The sequence below is a fragment of the Hemibagrus wyckioides genome, linkage group LG10 (assembly GCF_019097595.1).
Source record: "Hemibagrus wyckioides isolate EC202008001 linkage group LG10, SWU_Hwy_1.0, whole genome shotgun sequence".
Classification (NCBI taxonomy): domain Eukaryota; kingdom Metazoa; phylum Chordata; class Actinopteri; order Siluriformes; family Bagridae; genus Hemibagrus; species Hemibagrus wyckioides.
In genome coordinates, this window is record NC_080719.1 from 12,788,320 (window position 1) to 12,803,428 (window position 15,109).

At 37.0% G+C, this 15,109-nt stretch overlaps 1 protein-coding gene across 1 annotated transcript; it reads left to right on the forward strand.

Annotated features, from left to right (window-relative positions):
- The first annotated feature begins 331 nt into the window (after positions 1-331).
- Positions 332-6,438, forward strand: vcam1b (vascular cell adhesion molecule 1b). Its single transcript, XM_058401574.1, has 7 exons — positions 332-490; positions 743-1,024; positions 1,126-1,431; positions 2,129-2,407; positions 3,575-3,877; positions 4,010-4,285; positions 5,205-6,438. The coding sequence occupies exons 1-7, from the start codon at positions 439-441 to the stop codon at positions 5,642-5,644; spliced, it is 1,938 nt and encodes a 645-aa protein (XP_058257557.1). The 5' UTR covers positions 332-438; the 3' UTR covers positions 5,645-6,438.
- The last annotated feature ends 8,671 nt before the right edge of the window (positions 6,439-15,109 follow it).

Here is a 15,109-nt window from a genome sequence, read left to right on the forward strand (position 1 = left end):
TGACTAAATGCTTAGTGAAAGTTGGAAAGTAAAAATTCCGGGGGAAATACTGAGATTAGTTATACTGATAAAAAATAAATAACAACAAGTTTGATAAGGAAGGGTGTGTTAAATGAGGTTGAGCTGGAGGAAAATAAATGAGGAGAGTTTCACAGACCACCTCCACTAGGGGAATTTTAAGCAGGACTTTTGTGTGTGTGTGTGTGTGTGTGTGTGTGTGTGTGCGTGTGTGTGTGTGCGTGTGTGTGTGTGTGCGTGTGTGTGTGTGCGTGTGTGTGTGTGTTACGACTCCATTCTTCTTCCTCTGACCCAGATACCACCCCCCTCATCCAGACTATAAAGCCACTCACAGTGAGAAGACTCTGTAGTACTTCTGAAGAGATTCACTGAATTAATACTCAACCAATATTCCTGTTAGTGGATTTAAGGAATTTCAGCATGGCTTCAGTTCTACATTTTCTCCTGCAACTCATCCTCTGCTACACAGCAGGTATGTAATTTGTTTCATTCCTGGCATGAAACAAATGCACATTTGCTTTGTTATTAGCTGATGTTATTTTATTTTATTTTTTATTGCTTTACTCAACCTAAAATATTTTGCAACATATAATTTTTTTTTATTTTGTTTTAATTGAGAGAAACTAAAATTATTACCTGTAATAAGTTAATGCACTTTGAAAAAAGGTACATTTTTTTAGTGCTGTTTTTATTTCTTCCAAATGTTTCCATTTTCTTTCCAAAGTTTCCTCTCAAACAATGGAGCTAATCCCAAAGAAGCCACTGTTTCGAGTGGGAGACAGACAGGAGCTCACGTGTCGAGTGAATCAGTGCTCTGGGACAGCGAAATTCTCCTGGGGCAGTGTACAGGACAGGCCCATGTATGCTAATCCCCAGTCGTCCACGAATAAATCAACTTTGGTCTTCAAGAGTGTTCAAGAAATAATTGAAAATACAATTGTGTGCAAGGCACAGTGCGAGGGGCAATCCAGGAACATGCAGGCTAAAGTGAAAATCCGTGTGTACTGTAAGTTGATTTATTAATCAGTACTGCACTTTATTAAAAATCTCCCCTGAGATTCCACTACAGCAGAGTTACATTTAATTGCTTTCTATTTTAACTTTCAGCTTTTCCAAATGATCCAGTTGTCTCTGGATTTGACAGCTTGGTGTCAAGGAAAGAGAACACCCTGACCTGCAAGGTTTCAGACGTTTATCCAGCAGAATACATGACAGTGGAATGGCTGAGGGGAGGAAAAGTGGTCCACACACAAGAGGGAGAACATGGCATTAAATCCATTCAGTCCAACTACATTTTTAAACCACAACTTAATGACACAGGAGAGTCAATAATATGTCGAGCCACACTCAACCTTGATGACCTGCCACAAGAGGAGAGAACCAGAGAGACCACTGTGTCCATGGCTGTCCTTCGTAAGTTTTATAACCTTCCTATGTGTTTTTCTCTGTTTCTGTAACAGCATGTAAACATGCTGTTTTCTGCAGCTGAGCCACACAATATAAGTATATATTACAAGAATTATTCTTTTCTTGCCTCTCAGTAAGATGGGTACATTTATTGTTTCAGGCTTCTATTTCTTGCTTTTTTTGCACAGAAAAAGTCTGCAGTTTTACTTTTCCTTAAAACTCAGAGGCATAGGTCATGTGAATAAAGGGGCTGAATTCAGCTGGGGGAAACAGGGGAGTTATTAATGTATTGCAGTTTACCCCTCAGACTGCAGAGGGCCCCCAAATTATTACAGACTGCCCCTTTAAGATATTACTGACATACACAAGCAAATTTAAACTGTTTGCTTTCCAAAATGAATTTAGTACATTACAGATATATATGAAGCTGTTCAAAAAGAACTAAGGCTTGTTAATTAAAAGTCATTAAAAGTTAATTAAATTGTAAGTGAAAATAGTGACATCTTACCCCTGCTGTATAAATCAGAAAGCTTTGTATATGCTCCAAATTTGCAAAACATCTGGGATGCATAGTAAGCTCAGATTAAATACACATAATTCTAGCAATGTCTTGTTATTTGCATGAAGAACCACTAATCAAAAGACAAGGTTTATTCTTTTACATGCTCCAATTTGACCCTCACAGCCAACTTTTCTCTCTCAGCCCCTCCCGTGCTGGTGTCCCTGCAGCCAGATTCGAGCTTCATCCCATTAGAGAGAGGTTCCTCTATGAACCTGTTCTGCAAAAGTTCAGGCTGTCCTGACCCTCATATCAACTGGAAGAATGTGAGGCATCAACAAAATCAGAGCAGTATTGACAGCGAGGAGTCCGTAAACCAGCTAGGCCCATGGACCGTAGATTTGGAGGATAACGGAACGTTCATTTGTGAAGTTGAATGTGACTCTGTTGTGAAGTCCAAGCGCACAGAGTTAAAGGTTTTCTGTGAGTATCATTCAATCTTTACTTAATAATTATATACTTGGGGTAAATTTAAGCATTCATTTCTAAAAAGATGCAAAATGATCTGCTAGTAGAATAAGAAAATTGGAAGATTGAAATCAGTAGAAATCGATTCAGTAATCTTAGGTTTGGTGTATTGTAGGCTTATAACAGGCAATACTAGATGCATTTGTCTATATACAAGATATTGTCACTTGCTAAAATGTCTTTGTGTGCACTGTTCCAGGAAGAACCTGTTAGTTCCTATTCAGAGACTGTACCAAGTAGAACTTGGGCTGGGCAATGTTTAAAAAAAATCATATCACGATACATGAAGACATTTTACAACAGATGATATGTGTCATGATATATATACCTTTGCTAACCAACTACCAGCTAACCAATGCCAAAACAAACTAAGAAAGTCTCTACAAAAATAAATAAATTCATATGGAAATGGTCAAATCTATTGATTTTAGTCAATTCTAGTGATAAACTAAAACATTTCTATATCAAAAAACTATCACAGTGTATTTAGTGTATTGTGACATCACTGATATATCATATTTCCCAGGCCTTTGCAAATACTAAAAACAGTTATCTCTCCAAAACCAACCTGAGAATCCCTTACATTTTTCAAAGGAATGTTAGTGGATTTGTTTGTATTATTTGATTTTTTGGCCACTAATAACAGCCAGATGTAGCAGGAATGGAACAGAGGAATGGCATGTTTGGTTTGGTTTTTGGAGAGATGTCCCTTGCAAAGCAGGTTAAATTACACTCTGGTAATAGATAATTCAATACCAAACAAAGCATTATGCTTGAGTGCTGTGTAATCTTTGACTCAGCCAGTAAAGCGCCTGATAGATTCCGAAAGCAGTTTATGCCAGCTCTGTTAAGAAGCAGCCACTGATTCAGTGATTTAAGGAGGAGTAAGCATGATAAAACTCTAAGTTTATTAAAATGGGAGTATCTTTGAGCTCTGCTTCACTGAATCCCTTTCAGCGCTGATGTCATTCCTCAAAATGTTCTTTCTCAGATCCTTTCAGGAAGCCATGCTTCATTTTGAAATAATGAATTCCATTTTAAATGATAATGATGAAACATTACTTTTGTTGCACATGTTTCTATCCCAAGACCTTAACAAGGTTTCTTTTTTTTCCGTATCAGCCTTTCCCTCAGATCCTACCATTGAAATTTCTGGACCCTTTCTGGAAGGTAACGTGACCAACCTGACCTGTACAGTTCATGACATCTTCCCAGTCGACTGTTTTCATATACAGTGGATGTATGGAGAGCGTGAGCTGCAGTCAATACATGGGGATTTCTCAGACAAGCTGCAAAACCTTAGCTTGACAATCCCCATCAAGCCTAAGGACAGTGACCAACATAAGACATTTACCTGCAAGGTATCACTTAAAATTGGGGATCACTTGGTCCAGAAGACAGCATCTACCACACTGGAAGTACACTGTGAGTGAAAGGTCTTTGTTTGGGTGAAGTTTTAGGTATTAGCTCCAGTAAATAGATCTTATTTCTGAATCAAATGTTGAAGGTTATCATTTGTCAATAGTGGACCTTGACAGTATTGTTGTGGTTTTTCAGATTCACCCAAGCATACAACCATTGATGTGAGACCCCAGAAGCAACTGAATGAAGGGGAGACTGTGACCATCTCCTGCCAGACCGACAGTGCTCCAGAGGGACAAGTGACTTTGAGTAGAGTGTGGAATGGAGAAAAGACTAAATTGGTTTCCAGTAATGGGACCCAAACCTCTTTTAGCATATCCTATACTAATGTATCACACTCTGGCATCTACGTGTGTGAGGCTGTTAACAGATATGGCAATCAGACTGAGGAGGTCCAGATAACTGTACAAGGTAAGAATGAAGTCTCCCTTCAACCATCATCATGACTGATAGATAAGAGTGTTGTAGTCCTATTTAGATTACATTGATAGTTCCGCAATCCAGGACACTTTGGTTTGGTTACAGACTCTAACCAAGAATGTTTAAGATTGAGTAGTCCTATACCAGATCTGAGCAACGTCTTGATAAATATTGCCAACCAGGGTTCCACAATGTTGGCTTAGGAATGGCCAGATTCCAGCATAGTTTGATGGTTTACATGCTCTCTCCCACCCGGTAAACCTAGCAATTATCTGGTAAGTTGTATTAGGTCTCTTTGAAAAGAGTAATAGCCAAACTAAACTGGACACTAGTTTGCCAAGACCATAAACCTTAGGACGTTTTTTAATACAGGTGGCATGGCTTCATGGTCTTCAGCTTGCTCCTGAGCTCTGATCTCCTGGATTCTCCCAAGTGTGAATGTGTTCCCAATTTTGGAGCAAGGATCAATTAGACAGAAAGAGAAACAGATAGACTGACCAACCAACCAACTGATAGCTTTATTCGATTACCCAGAGGGAAATTCACCTATTACAACTGCATGGAAAACTCAATTGAATTCATTCAATTAAATTCATAAACATTCAATTGAATGTTTAAATAGTAATCATGGTCATGTATGCCCTTTGTCCTGAGATGGTCCTTGATGTCTTGCTGCCACTTTTACGCTAAAATTAATTAAAGATTATTTATTTAGTTTTCTAAACATATTCCTCTATGATATTTAAGCCCTTTTGGGAATGAGCTCTTTCTGACATATATCTTGGAATGGAATCTGGGCTGAGGCAGTCTGTTATTTCTTACAGTGGCATAATCTGTTTTATTATTTACAGCAAAATGAATGAACCATTCTTAGTTTCTTTTGTCATTTCCTCTTGTTTTCCAACAATAGCACCTCCAAGAAATATTAGTGTGGCGGTATACCCATCAAATGAGGTGTATGAGGGTGAAACCATCACAGTCTGCTGCCAGTTGGTGAGCTTCCCACCATCTAAAATAGCCTTAAGGAAACTGGACAATGGAAAACACATCTACTCTATGGATGGCACCTTCCTACTGGTTAACCTCACTGCCAACAACTCAGGCATGTACCAGATCACCGCTACCAATGCCCTGGGTTTTCAGAATAAGAATTTCACAATAAATGTGATACGTAAAGAGAATTCTTCCACAGATAATCCAGGATCATCTGTGTTAAACAGAATAGATTTAAATAATTTTATAATTCCAGTCATTGGTGTAGGAGTTCTGGCTACCGTAATCAGCACCCTGGACTGTATAAGAAGATCAAAAAGGAAAGGCTTCTATGAGATGACTGAGGGCATTCCATAAACTGTGTAGACTGCATGGACAAAAATGCAAGCTTAGTATCCTGTATTGAGCTGAAGCAGAGTCTACTAAACCTAATCAGGCACTTATTCTGCTGAACTGAATCACGTGCCGTTGAACCAGTTTCTGCTAAACTGAATTACTGATTGGGGAACTGATTCACATTCAGAATGCGTGAATCAAACTGTAAATGAATCACACTGTGCTAAACTGAATTTTACACAAGTGAACTGAATCCCAGTCCACTAAACTGAATCCCACTCACACTGGACAAACAACACTGAGTCAACTAAACTGCCCTGTGAGGACCTATTTTTCCTTTGCTGGAGTACTGTTATTAAGTTTGATAAGTCTCAAATTTCTGTAACATTTGTGTGTGTGTGTGTGTATATGTGTGTGTGTGTAAACCATGTGTCTGTGTAAACCATGTGTGTGTAAACATGGTCATAGAACCTGAGGCATTTGTATATTTTGCAAAAATGGTGTTCTTGTTTTAAGCAGCTTTTTCATGTGTAATTACAGTCCCTCCAGCTAGTGAATGTATTATTTGGTAAAATAGTTGCACAAGCTGGGCTGAGAGCACCGTTTGCCTGCAGCATATTATCAGGTTTCTTTTAAACAATTTATTTTGCTGTCTTTAACTCTGTTTTAGAGATGCCATCTGTCTCTATGATGTGACATTGAATTGATGTATAACATTTAAAGGAGCCATTTATGTCTGTTTTTTGTTTCCTCTCTTTGTGAAAGTTCATGACTACTTTCGAAAATGCCTTTAATAAATATTTATTTTATAAGAAGTGTCCCTTTGATAAGAAACATAATGTGAGGTGGAATTTCTTCCCTGAATACTTTCAGTTTTATTTTCACTCATTTTTCCAGCAGCGTTGTGTTCTCTAGGGAACCTTTCAGCCAATGTATTGTTTTGCCCGATTCATTGTGAGTGAGAGAATTCAGGAAATGTTTATAAAGATGACTGGCACAATTTGTACTGAAACACATTACAACAAATGAACATAATGACAGTTATATTACTGTCCAAACTTTCTGACCTGGTTTTTTGAGAGGTTTTTTTTTTTGGCAGACAGTGTGTTGATCACCTCCATGTAAGTTTTTTATTTGTGCAAAAAGAATTGCTATATAAATATATTGCTATTATTACTTCTGTAATTATTAATCCAAATTTGTTTTTGTTTTTTTACTAAATAACTCCACATTTATCTATCTATTTATTTATTAACTCTGATGCAGAGCTGACACTGCAGACTCCGTTCATAAATGCTAAATAAAAGTCTCCTTAGAGAAAACATTACTAAATAGGAACACAGTTTTATTCATTCAACTACAACAGGTTTGTAAAAATCTCTTTAATAGACTTACATTATGTGGATCATCCTCTGTACGAGTCTCTGTGAATGATCTGTTATTATATCAAAACAGGAAAGTATTAGAACAAAGCACATTAATAAACCTGCTGCTGTTATAGGACATTAATAAACAAAAAGAGAACCAAACAGAAGAGAGTTATGAACATCTCTGTCATAGGCAAAGATCAGCATGAAAGAGAGCCTGAGAACAGAGAACATTATGCTGCTTTGTCCCAAGGTAATTACTTGATTATGTTCCAAGGCCTGTACCAGTTTCCCATGATAAGTTATTCAAGACAATCCAGGATGTAACCATGATCTAATGTCCCTTCCTCAAAAAGAATGAAAATAAATAGCAGCTTTATACATCACTGCTGTCTGGGCTTTTCCGTATTCCGTGACTACGTCCCATGTTGGAGACAGAACACAATGAGAACTCTGGGTGCTTTCTCCTTGTCACCTCCTGAAGCTGTGGCATGGTTCAGATGCAGCCATTGCTACCTTATTCCTTCTGTGTGTTTATCATTAACACACACAACATCACACTTCATCTTTATTTAGAAATGGCAAGAGAAAGTGTTCTAACAGGCCTGGGTTGAGTTCACTCCTTTTTTGAAGCGTCTATTGATTATCGTCTCTTGCTGATGGTGCTATAAGAGGCAGTTGTCATGGAGACAGGCACGATCCCTTGTGCTCCCCCAGAGGGAAAAGATGAGGCGGATCAACAGAGGTGCAAATCACAACCTATTCTACTGAGGAAGATGGAATAAGATAGAAGAAGCTGGCCTTTTCATCTAAAGGGAAATCTACTATTTGTAAAGAATGATCTTATGCAACTGAATCATCTTCTCTATATCTCTAGTCCTAATTCATTATGATTCAGTCATGTATATTGTAAAAGTGTTGTTAGAATATTTCTTGATGATGCTAAGAGCTGGTCTCTCTCTCTCTCTCTCTCTTAATTCAGCCCCGTCATCAACCATATAGACAAAAGCAAGGTCTTTAGATAATAAGAATCTCTTTACATGCTTTAAATAGAATGTGTTTTATACTAGAAGCCTAATTGTATGATTACTGTGCAAACCTATATCAGTTATTTCTAGTCTTATATCAAGATATCTGCTTACACACTACTTACAACATTAAAATGTAAAATATCACCGCAGCAGCAATGGTACATTATTTGGTTGGAGAAGCAGCCAAAACATTAAAAAAAAATTAATCAACACCTTCTCACCAATCAGAATTTAGAATTCCACAGCACAAATATTATTATATTATATTATATTATATTATATTATATTATATTATATTATATTATATCATATCATATCATATCATATCATATCATATCATATTATATTATATTATATCATATCATATCATATCATATCATATCATATCATATTATATTTTTAATCACCTTTCTAATTCCGAGCTGCTCTGCAGTGGGTTTGCAGTTATGTAACACTTTGGGACTGATCTCTCGCACCATGGCCCACTCTTTAGTTTAAATATAGTAAAGAGTTTATGATGGATTGCACGAGGGTCAGAGTGCTTCAGCACTAGAACGCAGAAAGAAAAAACATGTTTTTCACTCGAAATTATCAGAGAGAACGAGGTTCCTTAGTGGCTACACAACAATGATTTATACTTTCATGTTAAAAGCCTTTCTACGAAGTGCTGGACAGCAAGACCTTCCTGATCTCTGACCTCTGAGCAAGTTCTCTGCTTATGAAAATGCTGAGAGGAGAAAGTTTAGCAGAAAAAGAACATCTCTTACTAAGAGGCAATGATTTGTGCACAAACCTGCCATTTTTAATTGCTAACAGCTGCTGGCATTTCCTGGTTCTTGGTGGCAGTGGAGACACTGTCCTCTCCGCCGTAGGAGTCCGGATCATATGTCTGCCTCCTCTGAGTGTGGCTGTTTGATTGCCGGCTGAACAATGGTAGAATATTTATGGAGGAGGAGAAGCCTGAGGTTCAGCAGATGGAGTTTGACCCAGGGACAGTGCACTCATGCTGAGCGTCCTCTACTCTAGTGCAGCGACCGCCTCAACATGCTAACTGCAGTCCTCAGCAGCTTTTCCTTCAATCTCCATTCTCATTTTTCATGGTAATGTTATGTTATGAGCATGAACTATTGTATAAGATGTTTCAACATCTGAGTAAGGAAGCTGATAGACCCCTAGCCAGGATGTTTGTCCTTCCTGCTGTTTATCTTCAAATTCCTTGCTTAGTTTATTTGACCCTGACAGAGCTTTGCTTGGCTGAAAGTTCTCAGCTATAAGACTCTCTCATCTTGATTGAAATTCTAGAATCTCTGATACCCCAAGCACTTTCACTTCTTTCACCATTTAAGTGTGTATTTTCACTTTTATGTGAAGTTCATCACACCAGATGTTCCCATAGAACAACCGAAGCCTTAGCCTTGGCCTCATTGCATTGAACTTTAGACACCTAAACAAATAAGACACCTGTGTCATCTACTCTCATTCATGAATTTAACCCTGTTATGTAACCCTTTTATCCCCAGTCTATTCTTAGGAAATCCAAAATCACAGATTCATTACTATGATTTCTGATGCTCTCTAGACTTTTTGCCATGATAAATTTTTATCAACTTTTATCAACACAAAATCCCAAATTTTCCCAATCCCAGATCTTTTTTGTGCAGAGATTCATTAAACTGTTTATCATCTTCTTTTCAGCATTTTTATTTTATGTCCATGTTAAAGACTCATGAAGTCTTTTGCCCTATCTGGTTTCAGAGTGATTTTTTTATTCAGTCTTAACCCGATCTGTGTTTGCTGTATGAAGACTTAAAGCAAGCCACATTGCTCCATGCCCAAAGAACATTCTTACTTGTGATAACTGAAACAAACTTCCTCAAGTGACTTACTGCTTTAGTAACTTTTTAGGAACAAAATAACACTAACGTTACACTTATTGTGACAGATTTCAAGAATTGTAGAAATATTTACCCAGCTCTTGTCCTGAAGGACCCCCTGTCTTGGATGTTTTAGAGTTGCTTCCTCTCTAACACACTCTTCAACTTAGTACTGGCTGTTAATTAGCTAATTAGTTGAAGTGTGTATATGAGAGCAGGGCTGAGAACATGAAAAGAAAACTGAGCTCTGACATGAGAAAGTGAAATGGACAGTGATTCAACACATATTTTCTGTAGGGAACTTGGCTAACATCCACATAACCTGACTTATTTGAAATAAACATACCTGACACCACAACAAAATGGCAGGACACCTTCAACACAAAACAGATTTTCCATTATATCAGTTTTATACTTGACTTAAACGTATTTGAATTGTAGCCTTTGTGTTGTTGTTATTGTAAAAATGGTTATACAGCTTTATAAGGCAATTTTGTTCACTTTAGTCCTAATGTAAAAGATGGAAAACCTGTGTGGGAAAATATTTTTTTTGTGATCAAAGACGAATCAGCTAGCTGAACTATATCTTATCTTCTTTATATGTTTATAAACTTCACAGGCTAGCCGCACAATTATAACTTAGCTCTGGGAATTCATGTATTTCTGAGCCAAAACACGGTGTTTAATTTGGAAACTTTGGGAAAATTATTCAGAACTTGATGAGTTTCAAGGAACTAAAATAGACAGCATAAAGCACTAACTGCAGCTCCAGGACTCATTTGGCTGAAACCTGATAAAAAACAAAAAAAAAAAAAACAAAACAAGAAAGGTATGATTTAAAGCTTCTATTGGCTTCGGTTTGTGTATTGTGTGTTGGACATCTGCATATCCTGCCCCAAAACCACATTATTTTAAGATTCCATACATGCACAGGATATGTGAGGTCACATGCTTTGTTCGCAGATTAGATACTAGTGCACATTCACCTTTTTATTTGAGTGCTTTGCCCTCATTGTGCATCTTTAAAAACACAAGCAAGGAACTTTTCAGCATGTGTTGCTGTCCTCAGCAGAACTAGAACTTGTACTGTACAGGCTGTTTTATTATGATTTAGAATTTTTTGTAAGTCATAGTTTTGTAAGTCATGACCCCCCTAGTGTTGCCTCCCACACATTCTCACATATTAATGTGCATTTCTTCAGCAGAACTAGTTCAAGCACACAAAGTATCTTAGTATTCCATAGGTAGATGCTCTATGACAGAAGAAATAAACCATGTTTTTATTGGAAAAGATGTGGAAGCTAGATGAAGCCAAGTTAAAGCTACCACCATGAAGTTGAGTGTTTTCCAGAAATGTCCTGGTGTTTTCTTCTTCTTACACCACAGTCATTACAATTCTTTATTTATTGCAGCACATCAAACTATTTAACCATTTAAAACAAGTTCATTTTCTCACAGACTCTCTGCTTTCTCTCTTTCTTCCACACTTATTTTCATGATTTTTTTTTTTTTACATAAATAATTTATATATTTTCTCTATTCTCTCATATATTCTTTATGCCTTAAGGATTCAATGAACTGAATGGAACATGTTAATCTACTGTATTTGCAGTAACACCATCCTGTTTTTTTGTGTGTGTTTTTTCACCTTTAGCTCTACATTGCATGGAAACCAGTTATTTTTCCGATGAAAAAAACACGATACTGGGTAAAACAATACTCTATTAGTAAATCAGCTGGCGTGTTTTTCATGCATTCGTTATCAAGTGTGCTCATGCTTTCACACAGACAAACCAGGACTGGATAATGTTGTTCCTCTTGCTTTTGTGTGTGCAAATTAAAACATCCTGGAAAGTACAGAGGTAGCAGTCACTCAGCAGACTCCCAGAGAATGCCGTACTTTTGCCAGAACAAACAGAACTGTGGGCTTTGTTAGCAAGCCTAGATATAGAATCCGTAAGGGATAAGGGATCACACCACACTGCAGGACTTATAAGCAGTCCAGTCACATGAGTGATAATGAGATGTTCTGCCGTGCCTCTTCCATGCAAATCCATCAGTATTAACTTTTCCATGGCAAATATAGTTAATAAATGTTGTTTATTAGTCCTATAATTCAGATTGCCTATTGCCTTGGTTTTATTACAGTGAATAAACATGAAGGGTTTAGAGAGATATCTCTACACTTAATAGTACTAATGATTTTAAATGCTGTGAGAAGTGAGGGCATTTTTAGTTGCAACTGTTCACTCAGATATATTCATATGGAAAGTTATGAAAGGTACCAATCCAAATAATTCAAATACTAATTTCTTTGTACTCCAGAGCAGTGGAGATGTGTTCTCTGGAGTGACAAATCACACTGCTCTGTCTGGCTATCCGATGGACGAGTCTGGGTTTGGCGGTTGCCAGGAGAATGGTACTTGCATGACTACATTGTGTCAATTGTAAAGTTTGGTGGAGGGGGGGTTATGGTGTGGGGTTGTTTTCAGGGGTTGGCCTTGGCCCCTTAGTTCCAATGAAAGGAACTCTTAATGCTTCAGCATACCAAGACATTTTGGACAATTTCATGCTCCCAACTTTGTGGGAACAGTTTGGGGATGGCCCCTCGCTGTTCCAAAAACAAAACAAAGGCTGCACAAAGCAATGTCCATAAAGACATGGATGAGGGAGTTTGGTGTGGAGGAACTTGATTGGCCTTGAGGAGTCCTGACCTCAACCCGATAAAATACCTTTGGGATGAATTAGAGCAGAGACTCTCAATGTGTAACAAATTCGCTTCTAGTAGAATGGTCAAAACTTCATATAAACACACTCCTAAACCTTGTGTAAAGCCTTCTCAGAAGAGTTGAAGCTGTTATAGCTACAAAGGCTGGGCCAACTCCATATTAAACCCTACGGATTAAGAATGGGTTGTCATTAAAGTTCATGTGCATGTAAAGGCAGATGTCCCATAACCTTTGCCAATATAGTATATATATGTATGCATGTATCCTATGTCTTCAAAAATCTTGCGAAAATGTACAGCTCAACCCATTTATGCTTTAATTGCGTTCACTTTATCATGTCCTATTTTGGACGCATTGAACGCTGACACATTCTGGTGTACCTTCACAGATATATCACCAACCTTAAAAAGTGTTCTCTTGTTCCTATAGAATGATCCTATAGCTTAGTATGTTATCTGGAATGGTGAGAGCAATGGCAGCTCTTATGGGAAGTTATTTATAGAGCTGGCCATGTGTTCAAGTGATATTTCAAGCCCTGCAAAAAGCCTGATATTATTAGCACATCCATATGATTACTGATTGAAGAGACTCCTTAAAACGTCTCATTCATTTAAGCATGCCGCCTGTTATCACTGTATAAAAATACTGTGAATATTATAGTGATGCAGAATTGCAAGGTAGAGTTGTGTTTATTTGTTTGTTTGTTTGTTTGTTTGTTTGTAAATTAGCTGTTAGGTACTGCCTTTCTAACAATGAAAGGTTGTACAAAGGTTGAACATCTTGAAAGGTATCTTGACAGAAACCTACAAAATGCTTCATGCAGTACAAGAATATGTGTGTATGTTGCAGTCCAGTAGAATGTATATATATATATATATATATAATTTGTAGTGGCTATCGTGTTATGCAACATCTTCCAATATTTCATGTTATAAATTCTTTAAATAATATTTATAAATATTGCAGGAGCTGTCTGTGTCTCTCTCTCACACTCATTGCTCTTTGAGCTGACCCATACTGAGTTGGCGGTTCTAGATGGTTAACTGGCTCTGCTCTCCTGTCGCCAAAACAGTTTCCATGGTAACTAGTTAGTTCAGACTGTGTGAATTATTTGTTCTTTTCCACTTTAAAGTGTTTAAAATGCAGCTCGCGCACTGTTTGTTTAACTGCTTAAAGCTTCGGCAGCTCATTATAGCAGAAGGTGCTTCATTATTTTTCTCTTTCTAGTTTCTGTCCTGCTGCCTCTTTCTAACTCTTTCTTTTTATTACTTACTTTTACTTAACCCCCCCCCCCCCCTTTTTTATACTCATGGTGCAGAAACATGTAATGTTTAGGGGAAAACAAATGTAAAAAAAAAAAAAAAAAAGAAAGAAAAGAAAAGAAATATTTATTCAGAATGTAAAGTTGCTGTAAGGTTTGGCTCCAACAACTTTGGATTATAAAACAATAAAAAAAGGTAAATATATACACACATTTCATGACTCGGACTCAGCATTGGCGAAAACGTGTTCACAGAAACGCGACATGATACAAGGCTGACATCTGCCGGAGGAAACTTGCCACATCTCAGTCATTCACCATTCATTTATAAATTCATTCATTTAGTTTATTTATCTATTTTTTCCTTAATACTTTCTTTAATTAACCGAGAGATCCTGATGTGATTAACGGAAAGACCTAATGAAGGCCTACAATCATAAATACATAGCTTGTTTCCTTTATTATTATTATTATTATTATTATTATTATTGCTTTTAAAAGTAGTATAATTTATTTCTAATTTGTTAGCTATTATATTGAAGGGCAATTATTTACATCCCATATATGCCAGCCCATACAAGTCATGTTTAAAAAATAATGTTTTCAATAAATGAATATTACCACAAACATTGCCACAAACAAAAATACAAAAGATGTTAGAGTTATAAGAAAAACGTTAGGTAGCTAAATAATGTTTTTGTAATATAGTTATATGAAATGGGATGTAGTATGAAATGCTGTATTAGAGTAGTGTGTGGTAAGGTAGTATTTACTGTCTTAAAACATTTCACTTTAGGTTGAGTAATATTGTTGCGGTAAAATGTAATACAGTAGTATATACTATTGGTAGAACGGTCTAAAATACACTATATTGACAAAAGTTTTGGGACACCCCTCCAAGTCATTGAAATCAGGTGTTGTTTTTCATGGGTTTATTTTTCTTTGAGAGACGTTGTTTTGGCCATGGCATCAGAAACAAGCTATGTACATATTTAAAGCGTGTATACATTCTTTCAAGATCACAACCAAAATGAAGCAGTAGTATGGAACAGTCAGGAAATAGACACTGAGGAAACAGTTACACTTTATTGCCAAAAGTTTTGGGACACCCATACAAATCATTGAATTCAGGTGTTGTTTCTCAGGGGGTTGGCCCCTTAGTTCCAGTGAAAGGAACTCTTAATGCTTCAGCATACCAAGACATTTTGGACAATTTCATGCTCC